The sequence below is a fragment of the Taudactylus pleione genome, unplaced genomic scaffold, assembly GCF_031769625.1.
Source record: "Taudactylus pleione unplaced genomic scaffold, aTauple2 ptg000364l, whole genome shotgun sequence".
NCBI lineage: Eukaryota > Metazoa > Chordata > Amphibia > Anura > Myobatrachidae > Taudactylus > Taudactylus pleione.
The window spans coordinates 362,932-382,878 of record NW_028284765.1 but is presented as its reverse complement, the minus strand read 5'-3'; the positions used below and the strand labels follow the sequence as shown (position 1 = coordinate 382,878).

Below are 19,947 nucleotides of genomic sequence, written 5' to 3'. Positions count from 1 at the left end.
AATGAACTCCGCGCTGCTAAGCTCCAATGCTGATTATTGTGCTGCCATAATGTCCATTTGCAAATGTAGAGGAATACCATTAAATACATTAAGCTTCTTGTATGTTGTACACTGTAGAAGTTTCAGACATGCTTGAGATATCATAGCAATGTCTATATGTAATCATTGTCTGCTTCGTTGTTAATGATCATTTGATTGGATGGACAATTGTTTATGTAAATGTTTGTTTGTCATTTCTATATATCAGATTTCATTACCACATGCTCTCCTCCCATCACTGAATGCTCTCCTCCCATCACAGCATGCTCTCCTCCAATAACAGCATGCTCTGCTCCCATCACAGCATGCTCTGCTCCCATCACAGCATGCTCTCCTTTCATCACAGTATGCTGTCCTCCCAACACTGCATGCTCTCCTCCCATCACATCATGCTCTCCTCCCATCACAGTATGCTCTCCTCCCATCACAGCATGCTCTCCTCCCATCACAGCATGCTCTCCTCCCATCACAGCATGCTCTCCTCCCATCACAGCATGCTCTCCTCCCATCACAGCATGCTCTCCTCCAATCACAGCAAGCTCTCCTCCCATCACAGCATGCTCTCCTCCCATTACAGCATGCTCTCCTCCAATCACAGCATGCTCTCCTCTCATCACATCATGCTCTCCTCCCGTCACTGAATGCTCTCCTCCCATTACAACATGCTCTACTCCCATCACAGCATGCTCTTCTCTCATTGCAGCATGCTTTTCTTCCATCAAGCATGCTCTCCTCCCATCAGAGCATGCTCTCCTCCCTTCACAGTGTGCTCTTCTTCCATTATAGCATGCTCTCCTCCCATCACCATATGTTCTCCTCCCATCACTGCATGCTCTCTTCCCATCACTGCATGCTCTCTTCCCATCACTGCATGCTCTCCTGCCATCACAGCAGGCTCTCCTCCCATCACTGCATACTATCCTCCTTTCACTGCATGCTCTCCTCACATCACAGCATGCTCTCCTCCCAATAGAACATGCTCTCCTCCCATCACTGCATACTATCCTCCTTTCACTGCATGCTCTCCTCACATCACAGCATGCTCTCCTCCCAATAGAACATGCTCTCCTCCCATCACTGCATGCTCTCCTCCCATCACATAATGCTATCCTCCCTTCACAGCATGCTCTCCTCCCATCACTGCATGCTCTCCTCAATTTACAGAATGCTCTCCTCCCTTCACAGCATGCTCTCCTCCCATTACAGCATGCTCTACTCCCTTCACAGCATGCTCTCCTCCCTTCACAGCATGCTCTCCTCCCTTCACAGCATGCTCTCCTCCCATCAGAGCATGCTCTCCTCCCATCAGAGAATGCTCTCCTCCCATCACAGCATGCTCTTTTTCCATCACAGCAAGCTCTCCTCCCATCACAACGTGCTCTCCTCCCATCAGAGCATGCTCTCCTCCCATCACAGCATGCTCCCTCCAATCACAGCATGCTCTTCTCCCATTGCAGCATGCTCTTCTTTCATCACAGCATGCTCTCCTCCCATCAGAGCATGCTCTTCTTCCATCACAGCATGCTCTCCTCCAATCACAGCATGCTCTCCTCCAATCACAGCATGCTCTCCTCCCATCACAGCATGCTCTTCTCACATCACAGCATGCTTCCTCCCATTACAGCATGCTCTCCTCCCATCACAGCATGCTTTTTTACATTGCAGCATGCTTTTTTTCCATCAGAGCATGCTTTCCTCCCATCAGAGCATGCTCTCCTCCAATCACAGCATGCACTCCTCCCATCACAGCATGCTCGTCTCCCATCACAGCATGCTCTGCTCACATCACAGCATGCTTCCTCCCATTACAGCATGCTCTCCTCCCATCTCAGCATGCTTTTTTCACATTGCAGCATGCTTTTTTTCCATCAGAGCATGCTCTCCTCCAATCACAGCATGCTCTCCTACCATCACAGCATGCTCTTCTCACATCACAGCATGCTTCCTCCCATTACAGCATGCTCTCCTCCCATCACAGCATGCTATTTTCCCATTGAAGCATGCTCTTTTTCCATCACAGCATGCTTTCCTCCCATCAAAGCATGCTCTCCTCCCTTCACAGTGTGCTCTTCTTCCATTATAGCATACTCTCCTCCCATCACCATATGTTCTCTTCCCATCACTGCATGCTCTCCTCCCATCACTGCATGCTCTCCTGCCATCACAGCAGGCTCTCCTCCCATCACAACATACTCTCCTCCTTTCACTGCATGCTCTCTTAACATCACAGCATGCTCTCCTCCCAATACAGCATGCTCTCCTCCAATCACTGCATGCTCTCCTCCCATCACAGAATGCTATCCTCTCTTCACAGCATGCTCTCCTCCCGTCACTACATGCTCTCCTCCATTCACAGAATGCTCTCCTCCCTTCACAGCATGCTCTCCTCCCATTACAGCATGCTCTACTCCCATTACAGCATGCTCTCCTCCCTTCAAAGCATGCTCTCCTCCATTACAGCATGATCTCCTCCCATCAGAGCTTGCTCTCCTCCCATCATAGCATGCTCTCCTCCAATCACAGCATGCTCTTCTCCCATTGCAGCATGCTCTTCCTTCATCACAGCATGCTCTCCTCCCATCAGAGCATGCTCTCCTCCCATCACAGTGTGCTCTTCTTCCATCAGAGCATGCTCTCCTCCAATCACAGCATGCTCTCCTCCCATCACAGCATCATCAGAGCATGCTCTCCTCCAATCACTGCATGCACTCCTCCCATCACAGCATGCTCTCCTCCCATCACAGCATGCTCTTCTCACAACACAGCATGCTTCCTCCCATTACAGCATGCTCTCCTCCCATCACAGCATGCTATTTTCCCATTGAAGCATGCTCTTTTTCCATCACAGCATGCTTTCCTCCCATCAGAGCATGCTCTCCTCCCTTCACAGTGTGCTCTTCTTCCATTATAGCATGCTCTCCTCCCATCACCATATGTTCTCCTCCCATCACTGCATGCTCTCTTCCCATCACTGCATGCTCTCCTGCCATCACAGCAGACTCTCCTCCCATCACCGCATACTCTCCTCCTTTCACTGCATGCTCTCCTCCCATCACCGCATACTCTCCTCCTTTCACAGCATGCTCTCCTCCCATCACAACGTGCTCTCCTCCCACCAGAGCATGCTCTCCTCCCATCACAGCATGCTCTCCTCCAATCACAGCATGCTCTTCTCCCATTGCAGCATGCTCTTCTTTCATCACAGCATGCTCTCCTCCCATCAGAGCAAGCTCTCCTCCAATCACAGTGTGCTCTTCTTCCATCAGAGCATGCTCTCCTCCAATCACAGCATGCTCTCCTCCAATCACAGCATGCTCTCCTCCCATCACAGCATGCTCTTCTCACATCACAACATGCTTCCTCCCATTACAGCATGCTCTCCTCCCATCACAATGTGCTCTCCTCCCATCAGAGCTTGCTCTCCTCCCATCACAGCATGCTCTCCTCCAATCACAGCATGCTCTTCTCCCATTGCAGCATGCTCTTCCTTCATCACAGCATGCTCTCCTCCCATCAGAGCATGCTCTCCTCCCATCACAGTGTGCTCTTCTTCCATCAGAGCATGCTCTCCTCCAATCACTGCATGCACTCCTCCCATCACAGCATGCTCTCCTCCCATCACAGCATGCTCTTCTCACAACACAGCATGCTTCCTCCCATTACAGCATGCTCTCCTCCCATCACACCATGCTATTTTCCCATTGAAGCATGCTCTTTTTCCATCACAGCATGCTTTCCTCCCATCAGAGCATGCTCTCCTCCCTTCACAGTGTGCTCTTCTTCCATTATAGCATGCTCTCCTCCCATCACCATATGTTCTCCTCCCATCACTGCATGCTCTCTTCCCATCACTGCATGCTCTCCTGCCATCACAGCAGACTCTCCTCCCATCACCGCATACTCTCCTCCTTTCACTGCATGCTCTCCTCCCATCACCACATACTCTCCTCCTTTCACTGCATGCTCTCCTCCCATCACAACGTGCTCTCCTCCCATCAGAGCATGCTCTCCTCCCATCACAGCATGCTCTCCTCCAATCACAGCATGCTCTTCTCCCATTGCAGCATGCTCTTCTTTCATCACAGCATGCTCTCCTCCCATCAGAGCATGCTCTCCTCCCATCACAGTGTGCTCTTCTTCCATCAGAGCATGCTCTCCTCCCATCACAGCATGCTCTTCTCACATCACAACATGCTTCCTCCCATTACAGCATGCTCTCCTCCCATCAAAGCATGCTTTTTTCCCATTGCAGCTTGCTTTTTTTCCATCAGAGCATGCTTTCCTCCATCAGAGCATGCTCTCCTCCAATCACAGCATGCACTCCTCCCATCACAGCATGCTCTCATCCAATCACAGCATGCTCTCCTCCCATCAGAGCATGCTCTCCTCCCATCACAGCATGCTCTTCTCACATCACAGCATGCTTCCTCCCATTACAGCATGCTCTCCTCCCATCACAGCATGCTATTTTCCCATTCAAGCATGCTCTTTTTCCATCACAGCATGCTCTCCTCCCATCACAGTGTGCTCTTCTTCCATCAGAGCATGCTCTCCTCCCATCACAGTGTGCTCTTCTTCCATCACAGCATGCTCTCCAACTATCACAGTTTTGCTAGAGGCATTTAACAAAACACACACAGGGAAAGCAGCTACTGGACAGATTTGCATGTATTATCCTGTTACTTCCTCATTCTGCCCAGCATGAAATCATTACACTACTGACACTTGCTTAGAGCTTCTATTATTATTCATTAAGGGAACAAGAGAAGTTGTCTACTTTTATATAATGCTGCCGGTGGAACAGATTGGGAGAACCATCTTTACAGTTGTATTCGGGATACCTGGAATCATCATAAATGCCTCCATCATCACTGTGTACCTCAAACCCTGGAGAAGGATCACTAATCCCAGTGGCAGTGACCAAATCCTGCTCTCTATGGCTCTCAGCAATGTCCTCATGCAATTCTCAATGTTGCTTAACACTTACTTGATTTCTTTCCAGATGCAAAGAGAGATTAACACAAAAATATTCTTACTTTCTTTTTATGTCCTGTTTGTCTTGTACAATATGAGTTTTTGGAACACCACCTGGCTCTCCATCTGCTACTGTGTGAAACTCGTCAAGATGACCCATCAGATTGTCCTAAGGATGAAAATGTGGTTCTCCTCTTCCATTAACAAACTGCTCATAGGATCAGCAATGTGCTCAGTTTTGGCAAATTCGCCCTTTGTTTGGACAACACAGATGATATTTCTACAAAAGAAAAATAATACTGATCCGTCAATAAGTTTTACAATGGAGGTGAATGTCCCATTTAGTGTAGTGAACATGTTGCTCAGCTACACCTTACCTTTTACCCTGACTGTCATCTGTATTGGGCTCAGTGTGACGTCTCTCCTGCACCATGTCTGGAGGGTCAGGCAGAAGATGTCCCAGGTCAGCTCATCTCCTCAGCTCCAGGCTCTTGTTCGGGCATCTGTGACAATGACTTTGCATGTGCTGTTGGACCTGACTTTCTTTATTCTCATTATTTATATGTTTGCTGTATCTTTTCACTCAGAACCTGTAACAGGAATGATCATCTGGCTGTTTATCTTGTCATATCCATCAGTACAGTCCTTCATACTAATCTTTGGAAATCCCAAATTGAAGAGAAGTCTCTTAGGGCAAGAGTCCACCTAGTCATTAGATAATTTAATGGATCGTAGTTGAGCAGAAGACAGTCACTCATTTGAATGCACATTCTTAGTAGCATCAAGTAACAGATAGGCGAAAGCAGCCAATAAACCGCATGACACTTTCAGAAAGTTTTTATTAGTAATAGATATCTTTATATTGTGCATTTGTTTTTTATGTGCAATTTATTAAGATTTATATATAGACAATATAAATCCACATATAGAAGTAGTTTTACTACAATTATAATTAATTAAGTATCTAGCTAAAGGCTCTGACCTGCTTCCTTTCTGGAGAACTCTGGTGTCTAAGCTATGGTGTGGGGGGAGACAGGAACACAAAGTGTAATACACTGAGCAGACCTTACACACCCGTCAGATGTTAATGATGGAGAGAAGATAATAGGAGCATTGATTTAAGCATGCTAATGGTGCATACGCATGGGATGACTATCAACGATAACGATACCGCTGAACGATCTTCCGGGTGTGCTGGATGATCAGTCACCTCACAGTAGCTCAGTGTCCTGTCTGACCACCAACTTGTACCCAGGTGCAGATACTGAGAAATTAGCGCTAACCAGACCTGGCCTAGTGTCCAGCTACCTGAGAGTTCTGCCATCCTTACTGGCCCTGACATGGTCATAAATTCCAATCAGGAGAAGTAATATAGACCAACCTGAGCCGCAATGGGAATATATGGGCAATATTAACAAACTACAAGTGGATGGGCCAGTACAGGAGGCAGAAGAAGTGGCTACATAGCAAATATACATATATAAAGTAACAGGGCTCAAGGGAAGGAAGTCAGATATTTATCCTTTACTAGCTGATGGGATCGGTATCACCCGGGTACTTCTTAGATATTTACTATTTCCATTTCCTTCATCCCATTTTAACTTAATAAACAGAATGTGCTGAGTTCATGTAATGCCTCTGGGATAAAGGAGCATGGTATGAGTTGAAGGTGAGATATAAGATGTATGTAAATCTTTTTTTTCTACTTAAAGATTTCTGTGTAAACCACATTGGTGGTTCTCTCCTCAGGTGCTGGGATCACCAAGCTGCTGGGTGAGATCTCTCTGGAGCAGGCAATGTAGAGCTGCCCATGTGAGAAATCAATAGTCCTGCCACCTTCAGCGACTGCCCCTGGGACTCGTTAATGGTCATTGTAAAGCAGACCTCAGCGGGTAACTGCAGCCTCTTGAACATGAAGGGGTACTCTGATGGTATGAGTTGGTGTGATGGTATGAATACCCACTCCCCCAAGCACAGCCGATGAACACTGTTGCCTTGATGATGTTCCTGTGAAGGGTCTTTCCTCGCAGCCTGGCACCATTGCAAAGTTTGGGCTAGTTGAGGTTCTGCAGCAGAAAAAAGTGCCATGGTCCCACTGAATGGTGTCTTTCATGTATAGTGCCTCATTTTGGACTATGGTTTTTGGATGTCCTATTAGATCTGGATGTATTTACCTCTATGCCAACCTCAATAATTGAATTTAAGTAAACATATCTCTTTTTTTCATAGTACTTGTTCTTGTTTTCATTCCTTCTTCGACAGGGCTCAGTGACCCAGGCATCTGATCTGTGTTATAAACTGAGATGCTGATTACAGCACAAGTCAGATGCGGGTGTCACAGAGCAGGGTCCAGTTGATCAGCTGACCAGAGTCACAGAGGAGCTCACCAGATTACTGATCACCGGGTGCAGGTTAATGTTTTTGTTATATATATTTTTTACTGTAATCAGCTTGTGATCTATTTAGATAGAAAAATCTGGTCACAGGCAACAGCTCCTGGCTCATTTCTGCCTGTTAGAGCAGACCCGGAGTCTGAGATATGGGGGAAGGTACCAAATAACGTCGTCTCCAGGTGGTCTTATCACAGGACTTCTCCTTTTTTACTATTCAAATTTAGTAAATTTGAGCAGATAGCTTTTCCCATTACAATTATGTGATTTGCTTAATTAATAATATGTGATAATTAGGGCTTAGAGATGAAATTAGCAAATTCTCCTACAATTGCCCTTTAGTACATTTAAGTGAAACTGAGAAAATTGTACAAGAAATCACTAATAACTTCCCTTCTCTCCAATCCTCTTACCCAAATCACACGCAAACATTGGTTGCACTTTGGGGGATAAACACACGGAAGGCTGTGTACGGGATATGGGAACACTAAAGAACTGGGATACTGATGAGATATTAATATGGGAATAGATGTATTGTGAAATATTGTAACACTCAGATAAAACTGAGCAGCATGTGCTTGGTAAACATACACATTGTTAGGAAATGTACAAAGGGACAGCAAGTTATAGGAGTTAATATATGTACAAAGAGATTTTGTTGAACTGATATGTGTACTACAGTGAGTACAGTACAAGATCTTTGTTATAACATTGCTCCGGTATGTACAAATATTTTTTTATACAGTCCTACTGTATGTGCCCTATGATTGTGGGTTTTCTATAGTATACAGCTTTGGTACTGTAACCACTGAAAAAATGACTTGTTATATATTATTCAAGTAATGAATCACTTGAGTTAGTGTGGTCACATTGATAATGAGATATCGTAGGTAGTGCACAGGGGTGAAAATGTATACACAGCAACAGAATTAGGGATGTTCACCAAACTCCGTGTTTTGGTTTTGGATCTGGATTTGGTTTTGCAAAAATGCCCATGAATGTTTTAGTTTATGATCTGTATTTTTATTCAAAAATTAATAAAAACTGCTAAAATCCCATAATTTGGTTTTTTTTGTTCCTACAGTGTTGTTAACCTCAGTAACATTAATTTCCACTCACTTACAGTCAGTTTTGATAACTTCACAGCTCACAATATTGTTGATATCCAGTTTAGGGCCAAAAGTTGCACCAGGCTAGCTGGTTCAACCCCCAACTTGGCACATAAGGAAACATATGTTTTCATTAATCAATAGGCCTGAGGGAGATGGAGTATGTATGTAGTTAAAGGCAGGAAAAGAAAGGGTTGATTCACAGTAAATGGAATTTCCTTTTTTTTTCCCAAAAATTTCTGAGGGAGGAGGGGAGAGCATGGGTTAACAATGACCCAATGTTTGCCCACAAAATCTACTTGGGGGGTCAGAATATTTTTTGAAAGTTAAAGGGGCATGCAGGAAATTCTGTCTGTGGCCATAAACATTTCTTGACATTTTTGGCATTCAGCAACCACGTGTCAAATATTGCAGCAGCCTGGCAGTTTAACTTCCAACATGACACATCAAGAAACATTTTTTTTTTATTCAAGAGTCCTGAGGGAGTATGTATGAGAAGTATGTATGTAGTTGAAGACAGGGAAAGGAAGGGTTGATTAGTAGTACATTAATTAATTTTTTTTATTCTGAAGCAAATTAATGTGGGTGGAGGGGAGGCATTTACAAAAAATATTTTACTCATTCACAACAGTCCTTGCTCCAGTGGAGCTTCTCTGTTGTTCCAATTTTTTTTTAAAGAATCAAAGGGGCATGCAGGAGATGATGTCTGTGGCAGCACACAAAACGGAAGCTCTCTACAGGAAGGGAGCAGAGGGATTTTAAAGTCTGGTAATAAACATCTCTTATCATTGTGCTTCTGGGATTATGTATGGGAAGGCTGGGAGGGGAGGAGGGAGAACATCTCCAGATGCCATCACAAAATAGCCTCTCCATATGGTGCTTGAGTTTCATCTCATCAAATATGGCTCTTATGATCAAGGAAAGCCAAGCCCACCAGGTTGGTATCTACAAATCAAGGTTGACAAATTGCATAAGAGTACTTTGTAAGTATACCTATTTGTGATTTTAGTTGAAAAAAATACGGCATGAAACAAAAAAAAGGAAGCATCAGAGCAGCGGCACAAAAGCAGGGCAGTTTAAAAAAATATAGGACATCTATGAAACATTTGCCACACAGCAGTGGCAGACAGGATGGCAGTTTGATAAATTATAACATTAAAAATGTCAGGCAGCAATGCTCCAAATAGCACATAATGCAAAGAACAGAGGTGCAAGATGGAATTGTCCTTGGGCCCTTCCACAAACCCTTATGTTGTATATATTAAACAGAACATGTACAGTTTACCATCAGCTCTTTGCATCTCTTCAGATCTGTGTCCGCTGGGAAGAAAGACACAATGTACAGATGGGTCCTCTTACATCTAGCCTCCTTGCGCATTAAAAAGCCCTTCTAGTCATGCCATGCAATGGCGTGACTCAGTAGCACCAAGCATCTTTTGCTACATTACAGTGTCAGTGGCTTTAACACTGTACCATAGTGTTTTGCATGCAGATCCACCTGCAGATGCACAGAGAACATACTGTATACATGCTGCATATCATTTTAATAAGCAGAAGCTGCTTGTGCTATCTATTTGCATCGCTTTGTAATTAAGATGCATTTGAAGGTAAAAAGTTGCACAAAAGATGCTCAGCACTACCAAGTAACATGGAGCTCCTGCATTATGTGTGGCATGACTTGTAGCACATGGAGGATAGATGTATGTGGGCACATCTGTATGATCCTGACACCCCTTGGATCCTGGCGAAGCAAATAAGGATTTGATCTACAAGTGCAGCATGCTTAGCTCTTTGTTTAAGCTCCTCCTTCAGTTTATCAAGCTGCTTTTCCAACAGTCTAATTAGAGGAATTACCTGACTCAAGCTGGCAGTGTCTGAACTCACTTCACAGGTTACTACCTTGAAGGGTTTCAGCACTTTGCACAACATGAAAAGTATTATCCACTGAGCTTGAGTAAGATACATCCCCCCTCCTCTTCTTATGTCGCTGTGTACCTTTGGATGGCTTTTTACTGTTCCTCCATCCGTTGAAGCATATAAAGGGTGGAGTTCTACCTTGTAACTACCTCTTGCTTCAGCTGGTGTAAGGACAAATTTAAAATTTCTTGAAGGGGCTGCAATCTTCTACATGCATCTGCTGAATGACAAAAATACCCAGAAATTTTGTGGGCTACAGAGAGCATCTCCTGCATGGCCCTGTGATTTTGAAAACAAATTTGCACCACCAAGGTGATTGTGTGAGCAAAACATGGGACGTGTTGGATTTATCCCTGCTGCAATGCTCTCACAATATTGGTGGCATTGTCAGAAATAACAAATCCTGAGGAGAGTCCAAGCGGGGTAAGCCATTTTGCAATGACTTTCCTGAGTTTTTCTAAAAGGTTGTCAGTTGTATGCCTCTTAGTGAAACTGGTTACACAGAGAGTAGCCTGCCTCTGTATGAGCTACTGTTTCTTAGATGCTACTGCTGCTGGTGGTTGTGCTGAAGGCAATACACCCACCCAGTGGACTGTTACACTCATGTAATCTAGCATTTGTTCTGTTCCACTTGTCCTCATATCTGTGGTTAAGTGGACAGTGGGTACAACGCCATATTGGAGGACACTAATTAAGTTCTTTTTAATGTCCCTGTGCAGGCTGGGTATTGCTAGATGGGATTTGGTAGCAAGGACTCAATTAACTGTCTAAAACCCACTGCACTAATGACAGATATCGGATGCTCATCTAATACCAGCATAGATGTTATGGCATCAGTGATCCACTGTGCAACTGGGTGACTGCTGTCATACTTGCTCCCCCTTGCAAAGGATTGTTTAACAGTAGTCTTCCTAGTCCCCTTCTGGGATGAAGAGCCACTCCCAGCAGCAGTCATAGTGCTCAAGGATTCTTCTAAGGAATCTAGGATAAGGGTGGACTGAGTTAGCCCTATCAATTGGATGCAGACTACTTCCGATCATGGCTGAGAATATTTTTGATGAATGTGTTGGTGATGAAGATGGCAGGTGCTTGTATCTAGCAGAGAGAAGGGAGCTAGCTGAAGCTGGACTGCTTGTTGTTAATTTTTTAGCCAAAGTTTCTGAATTTTTCAAACACTTTTGTTGGATGCGCTGTAGATGACATAACAGGGAGGAGGTTCATAGATGGTTAGGGTCCCTACCCATACTTACTCTGGCATGACAATGATTTGGGTAGAAATTATTCTACACATAAGAAGTGGATTTTTTTCCCAGGCATAAAAATTGGCTTTTCCTTATGATGGGAAACAACTGTTTCCACTGGGGCCTGATTTATGCAAACAACATCCTCATCATCAGCACCCTCATCATCAACATCCTTACTAGCATCAGCTACACAAATATCCCACTTATCCTGGATCACTTCCACAGAAACATCCTCAATTTCTATGTCAGCATGTTGACTTGTGTTGCTCATCCCCACATTTGCAGAGGATGCACAAGTGGTGGAAGGAGGCTCCTATTTGAGTACAGTATTGGAAAGGTCAGACTCACACATGGCATTCCCCGACACACTTGGACTCTCCTCATGGATTTCTGAGTGCACAGTTGGTTCCTGTGCCTTAATGATTTTCATTTATTTGAAACATCTATAGTGAGAAGAGCTTACATCATCATAAGTGGCAGAACCACTAGTCATAAATAAAGGCCATGGCCTTGACCTTTCCTTGACACTTCGTGTGGTGAAAGGCATATTGCCAATGTTATGTCTTTCTGCAGCTAACTTTCCCTTTGATGTTTTTTTCATTACCACTGGAAAAGATTGGTTCTTTGATTCTAGATGCCCTGACTTAACCACTGTATGCCTTTTGGGCATCGGCTTTAGTAGATGATGTAGATGGACTAGTATCATCATGACTGGTGGCAGCTCCAGCACTCGTATATGGTTCCTGCTCTCCTCTCAACTGATCGTTCTCCATATCAACAAACACGAATGAAGTGGGGTACAGCACACACGTTATTATGTACCAATTTAAAATATTACACTGCGGAATTAATGACCTACAGTGTGACAATATTTTTTGTGAATAAGAAAAGAATAACACACTTGTCTACCACTTACAGTGTCACAATATTTTTTATGAATACACTGCACTACCACTTAAAGGGACTCACAATACGTGTTGAATATTACACCAGTGTCACAATACGTGTTGAATATTACACTCCATTTCCACTTAGTGTCACAAAATGTGTATGAATATTACACTGTGGTTACACTTACAGTGTCACAATATGTGTATGAATATTACACTGTGGTCTGACTGGCAGAGACACAGTTAAAAAATATAAAAGTATATACTGTAGTACCCTGGGGTACAGCACAAAAAGCTTTTATTAGCTTTTATTTTTTTTTACACTGGGCACACTTGGATGGACACAGAAGCCCCTGGATGGATACAGAAGCCCCTGGATGGACACAGAAGCCCCTGGATGGACACAGCATCCCCTGCCCTGGCAGCCACAGCACCCCTAGAGAGACTTAGCACACTTGGATAGACACAGCACCACTTGACGACACAGCATTTCTGCTCACTTTACTCTCCACAGGGTGAAATGGGGCTGATGACCGGGTAACTTTATAGTATCCACAACCCGTGAGAATCCCACAGGCATAGGATGACATTTTGCTTCATTCTGTTATCCGAGTTAGGCAGCAAAACCCAAGCAAGACTCGGATTTCGACCCAGATCATGAAGTCCGGGTGGGTCCGGTTGTGAGACATGGACCCAATCAACTTTATTTAGAATAACATTAATAATTTATCAAAAAAGCCATGTTCGACATGTTTCAAACCAAGGATTCCCAATAATTCTGTCACAAATGTCTGTTTTTGTTGATCTATATCAGGACCCTTGGGTCTAGATGACGTAGGAGTGAATCTGAAATTAGGAGCTTTGATAAGACCTCTGCTCATTTATACAGTACCAGAAGCAGAGTAGCACTGGGAGGGGGCAAGGACTCTAACGACCAAGAACTGGATCAGAGTATGGAACCAGCAGCTATAGGAGTCTGGAACTGATCTTAAAGAGTTAAACCCTAAAACCTGTATCCAGGAACTTGGCACTGGAGCCCACTACTTGGAACACAGAGGCAATGGAAACTCAGAACCAAAATAAGCTCAAACTGGAATCAAGGGTTTAAAACTGAGAGCAGTAATGAGAAATGCAGGACTGCAAGCTACAGTCACACAGACCTGGAACCTACATACTTATACACAGAACTGGAAATGTACCTGATACTCAGTACTAGCTCTGGCTACCAGACATCTAGAGAGACCAGTCACCTACCACCGATAGTGTGCTATCTGGTTGACCGGATACTTGAGGCACTTGATATACAGTAAGAGGAGCACTTGCTGAGAAACATGCACTTTGGAAAATGCAGAGTTCTTGCTATAAAACAGGAACTAAGTGTAACTGGAGCATTTGCTGAGAAACACAGGAACAGAGCTGGAAGCAACTCAAGTCTGGAGCCAAGGAACTATCCTCATGAGAAAGATGTGAGTTGTTCTGTCCCTGATCTGGACACTGGAGCATGTTTATATTGTGTGCTTCCAGTGACTTTAAAATATATACAAAATAAACAGAACATGTGATCGCTGCCGCTGGGATCGAGTTGGACTGGAAGAATCACATGCCAGAATCAAATGTGGCTGCACCCAAGCAGCCAGACCATTTGTGTACAATGGAGATGCAGTGCTAAGGAATGCCGTGGACAGTAAGATGAAGCACAGACAACCGTGAGATGGTACCACCAGACATGATTAGAGGAGATAAGCAATCTAAATACAATTCATTTGAACTAGGTGCAATCTTATATATAAAAAATTGCCCAAATACATGTTCAAATTAGAGCAGCCTTCCAATAGGTAAGTCTGAATTACCAGTTGTTACTATAAAGAAAAGCTAGACATGTATATAAATCATATTGTATGGGGTCTTACAAGATATTGCATGAACACATATTATAATGAAAAATAATATTTTACCAGATATGCCACCCTGAGAATTGCCACCCGTGACTTTACTGGTTACCTCAGCACGTGTGGTTACTCAAACATGGTCACTGCCACCAGCAAAGGGCAAACTTTTGTGCTAAACACAAGGTAACCCTTTGCCCTGACCTGCACACACAATTAGGAACACTTAGTAAAATAGGTAACATGGGCCACACGAGGCCTTGGGTCTGAGAACACGCTCTGGATTTGAACCCAAGTATATTAGGGACCTACCTGAAATAGGTTACCTGGATGTGGTGGGTAGGCCCATAACCTTGGCCATGATTATGCTAAAAACCTCTATTGATTGCAAAATGTATTGCATTTATATATTATTAATAATTTGGATTTGTGCACCTGAGATCTGTCTGTTTCTATGCCTGCAATTAGTCTCATCACGTAGCACCTCCTATTATATATATATATATATATATATATATATATATGCAGGGTGTGCAGTCCAGGAACCTTTACTATATACTCTAAGTACACAGAACCAGAACTAGAAATTTAAGAATTTAATGCCAAGAATATCTTCAAAGCTTATGTTACAAAAACGTGCAAAGATGATAATTTTAAAAGGTCACACCAGTTACTCACAATTTCACGAAATAAAAGAAAATAACAAAGAAAGAAACACTGCTCGGATTACCTAAACAGGGCCAACAGATGGTGGAAGTGAGGTCTCTTCCTAAAGATAAGGTCGCACCCTGGCGTATCTTCGCCTCCTCACGAGGAATTCCCCGTGTTTCATATCAAACACATAGTTGTATGCCTTTCGCAGGCTGCTCTTGGTCACTTCCCCCCTTGGGATAGTTTTTGGAAGCACAGATGGTGTAATGGTTAGTGTTACTGCCTCAGAGCACTAAGGTGATGCGTTTGGTTCCCACTACGAACTTAACTGTGTGGAGTTTGTATATTCTCCCTGTGCTTGCGTGGGTTTCCTCTGAGTGCTTAGATTTCCGTCCACACTCCAAAAATATACTGGTAGGTTAATTGGCTCCCAACAAAACTTAACCCTAGTGTGTATGTGTGTGTACATGTGATAGGGAATATAGATTGTAAGCTCCACTGGGGCAGGGACTGATGTGAATGGCCAAACATTCTCTGTAAAGCGCTGCATAATATGTGCGCGCTATATATAAATAACTAGTAAAAAATAATAATAAATAAATAAAAATCAACCATAAAACACAGACTAGCAATGAGCCAATTGTCACTTAAGAGAGAACATAACCACCTACTGTATATACATACACACCTTAATCCAATCTAGGTGTTCATAGGGTTAGATATAACTGCACGTTAAACTCAGTTTGTATGGAAAAGATGACTAATCCACCTACATTTTCTTAGGGTAATGCTGGTCCTAATATGAGCAAAAAAGTATAATGTAAAGAAGCACACATCATATAAATGTTGTATATAATTGAAATATAACTTTTATTAATTAAATATAAAATACATGTAATCAAAAGAATGGTGAAATATTTATTTTTATTTTTTAGTAAAATCTGTGTTGAAGATTGTGAGTTCTTTAAATAAGGGATTTAGTGGTTTAGTGTGCCAATATATATGTAGATTCACAATGTTCCTATTTATTTCTGTCTGGATCTTTCATATTATATTTGGCAACTATTTCAGACCACTGTACAACAAATAAACAATGTTGCAATATCCGGTGCTAACATTGTATTTTATTTTGTTGAACTATCCAACCTCTTAACCTGCTGAAATGATACGCACTTTAATTCCTATACTAAAAAAACAAATATATATACTTCAAAATATATCTTATTTGTGTCTAATAATCATATTATTATATCTTAGTCAGGAGACAAAATAAACATATATTCCTGGTTGATTCTGATTATATATCCAATATTTTACTAGATGACACACACACAATAATATCAGTAACCGACTGTCTCTCACTAATTCTTGAATGAGCAGTTCCTGACTTAGAGCAGCACTTAGGATTAAAGTATACTAGTATAGTTCTTATTATAAAAGCTATTTTGCAACCATAGTGTGTGGTCATACAATAGTGATTCTGACACGTGGTTCTATATCAGTAATCATAGATAAACCTGAATGTGTGTAACCAATCCAGGTAAATGTCAGTGGTTGTTTTAACATAACATAATATATACCGGCTTTATCAAGGTTATAAGTGTTACCAACATAATAACAGCCTTAGTGGAAATTATCATAAAGTTCCCTCCGTCCAGTATATGATGAATCAGTATGATTGATATAGTTGTTAATTAGATGAATAACATCTATAGCTGAGACAAGTCCACTTCATGCTATTTATCTGGTCATGCAGTTCTATATAATCTCTGCTAGGAGCCTATGTACTGTTATAAATCACACAGTTATATAGTACATCCATATTCTGATTATGAATGTCGTTCTGCTCCAGCATATATTTATTAAGGCAGGTCACATGCAGACATTCTCTGCTCCAGCATATATTTATTAAGGCAGTGTCATATGCAGACATTCTCTGCTCCAGCATATGTTTATTAAGGCAATGTCACATGCAGACATTCTCTGCCCCAACATATATTTAGTAAGGCAGGTCACATGCAGACATTCTCTGCTCCAGCATATATTTATTAAGGCAGGTCACATGCAGACATTCTCTGCTCCAGCATATATTTTTTTTAAGGCAGGTCACATGCAGACATTCTCTGCTCCAGCATATATTTATTAAGGCAGGTCACATGCAGACACTCTCTGCTCCAGCATATATTTATTAAGGCAGGTCACATACAGACATTCTCTGCTCCAGCATATGTTTATTAAGGCAGTGTCACATGCAGACATTCTCTGCTCCAGCAAATATTTAGTAAGGCAGGTCACATGCAGACATTCTCTGCTCCAGCATATATTTATTAAGGCAGTGTCACATGCAGACATTCTTTGCTCCAGCATATATTTATTAAGGCAGGTCACATGCAGACATTCTCTGCTCCAGCATATATTTATTAAGGCAGGTCACATACAGACATTCTCTGCTGCAGCATATATTTATTAAGGCAGTGTCACATGCAGACATTCTCTGCTGCAGCATATATTTATTAAGGCAGGTCACATACAGACATTCTCTGCTGCAGCATATATTTATTAAGGCAGTGTCACATACAGACATTCTCTGCTCCAGCATATATTTATTAAGGCAGGTCACATGCAGACATTCTCTGCTGCAGCATATATTTATTAAGGCAGTGTCACATGCAGACATTCTTTGCTCCAGCATATATTTATTAAGGCAGGTCACATGCAGACATTCTCTGCTCCAGCATATATTTATTAAGGCAGGTCACATGCAGACATTCTCTGCTCCAGCATATATTTATTAAGGCAGGTCACATACAGACATTCTCTGCTCCAGCATATATTTATTAAGGCAGGTCACATACAGACATTCTCTGCTGCAGCATATATTTATTAAGGCAGGTCACATGCAGACATTCTCTGCTCCAGCATATATTTATAAAGCCAGCTCACATGCAGACATTCTCTGCTCCAGCGTATATTTAGTATGGCAGGACACATACAGACATTCTCTGCTCCAGCATATATTTATTAAGGCAGGACACATACAGACATTCTGTGCTCCAGCATATATTTATTAAGGCAGGTCACATGCAGACATTCTGTGCTCCAGCATATATTTATTAAGGCAGGTCACATGCAGACATTCTCTGCTCCAGCGTATATTTAGTATGGCAGGACACATACAGACATTCTGTGCTCCAGCATATATTTATTAAGGCAGGTCACATGCAGACATTCTGTGCTCCAGCATATATTTATTAAGGCAGGTCACATGCAGACATTCACTGCTCCAGCGTATATTTAGTAAGGCAGTGTCACATGCAGACATTCTTTGCTCCAGCATATATTTATTAAGGCAGTGTCACATGCAGACATTCTCTGCTCCAGCATATATTTATTAAGGCAGGTCACATGCAGACATTCTTTGCACCAGCATATATTTATTAAGGCAGTTCACATGCAGACATTCTTTGCTCCTGCATATATTTATTAAGGCAGTGTCACATGCAGACATTCTCTGCTCCAGCATATATTTATTAAGGCAGGTCACATGCAGACATTCTCTGCTCCAGCATATGTTTATTAAGGCAGGTCACATGCAGACATTCTCTGCTCCAGCATATATTTATTAAGGCAGGTTACATGCAGACATTCTCTGCTCCAGCATATATTTATTAAGGCAGGTCACATGCAGATATTCTCTGCTCCAGCATATGTTTATTAAGGCAGTGTCACCTACAGACATTCTCTGCCAAAGCATATATTTAGTAAGGCAGGTCACATGCAGACATTCTCTGCTCCAGCATATATTTAGTAGGGCAGTGTCACATGCAGACATTCTCTGCTCCAGCATCTGTTTAATAAGGCAGTGTCACATGCAGACATTCTCTGCTCCAGCATATATTTATTAAGGCAGTGTCACATGCAGACATTCTCTGCCCCAGCATATATTTAGTAAGGCAGGTCACATGCAGACATTCTCTGCGCCTGCATATATTGATTAAGGCAGTTCACATGCAGACATTCTCTGCCCCTGCATATATTGATTACGGCAGTTCACATGCAGACATTCTCTGCTCCAGTATATATTTATTAAGGCAGTGTCACATGCAGACATTCTCTGCTCCAGCATATATTTATTAAGGCAGGTCACATACAGACATTCTCTGCCCCTGCATATACTGATTAAGGCAGTTCACATGCAGACATTCTCTGCTCCAGCATATATTTATTAAGGCAGGTCACATGCAGACATTCTCTGCTCCAGCAAATATTTATTAAGGCAGTGTCACATACAGACATTCTCTGCTCCAGCATATATTTATTAAGGCAGGTCACATGCAGACATTCTCTGCTCCAGCATACATTTGTTAAGGCAGGTCACATGCAGACATTCTCTGCTCCAGCATATATTTATTAAGGCAGTGTCACATACAGACATTCTCTGCTCCAGCATATATTTATTAAGGCAGGTCACATGCAGACATTCTCTGCTCCAACATATATTTATTAAGGCAGGTCACATACAGACATTCTCTACTCCAGCATATATTTATTATGGCAGGTCACATGCAGACAATCTCTGCTGCAGCTTATATTTATTAAGGCAGGTCACATGCAGACATTCTCTGCTCCAGCATATATTTATTATGGCAGGTCACATGCAGACACTCTCTGCTTCAGCATATGTTTATTAAGGCAGGTCACATGCAGACAATCTCTGCTGCAGCTTATATTTATTAAGGAAGGTCACATGCAGACATTCTCTGCTCCAGCATATATTTATTAAGGCAGGTCACATACAGACATTCTCTGCTCCAGCATACATTTATTAAGGCAGGTCACATGCAGAC

The 19,947-nt window shown here is 42.6% G+C and overlaps 1 protein-coding gene across 1 annotated transcript; it reads left to right on the top strand.

Moving 5' to 3' along the window:
- The first annotated feature begins 5,164 nt into the window (after positions 1-5,164).
- On the top strand, positions 5,165-5,722 carry LOC148508489 (taste receptor type 2 member 124-like). Its single transcript, XM_088444452.1, has one exon. It carries the CDS (start codon positions 5,165-5,167, stop codon positions 5,720-5,722), a length of 558 nt encoding a protein of 185 aa, XP_088300578.1.
- The last annotated feature ends 14,225 nt before the right edge of the window (positions 5,723-19,947 follow it).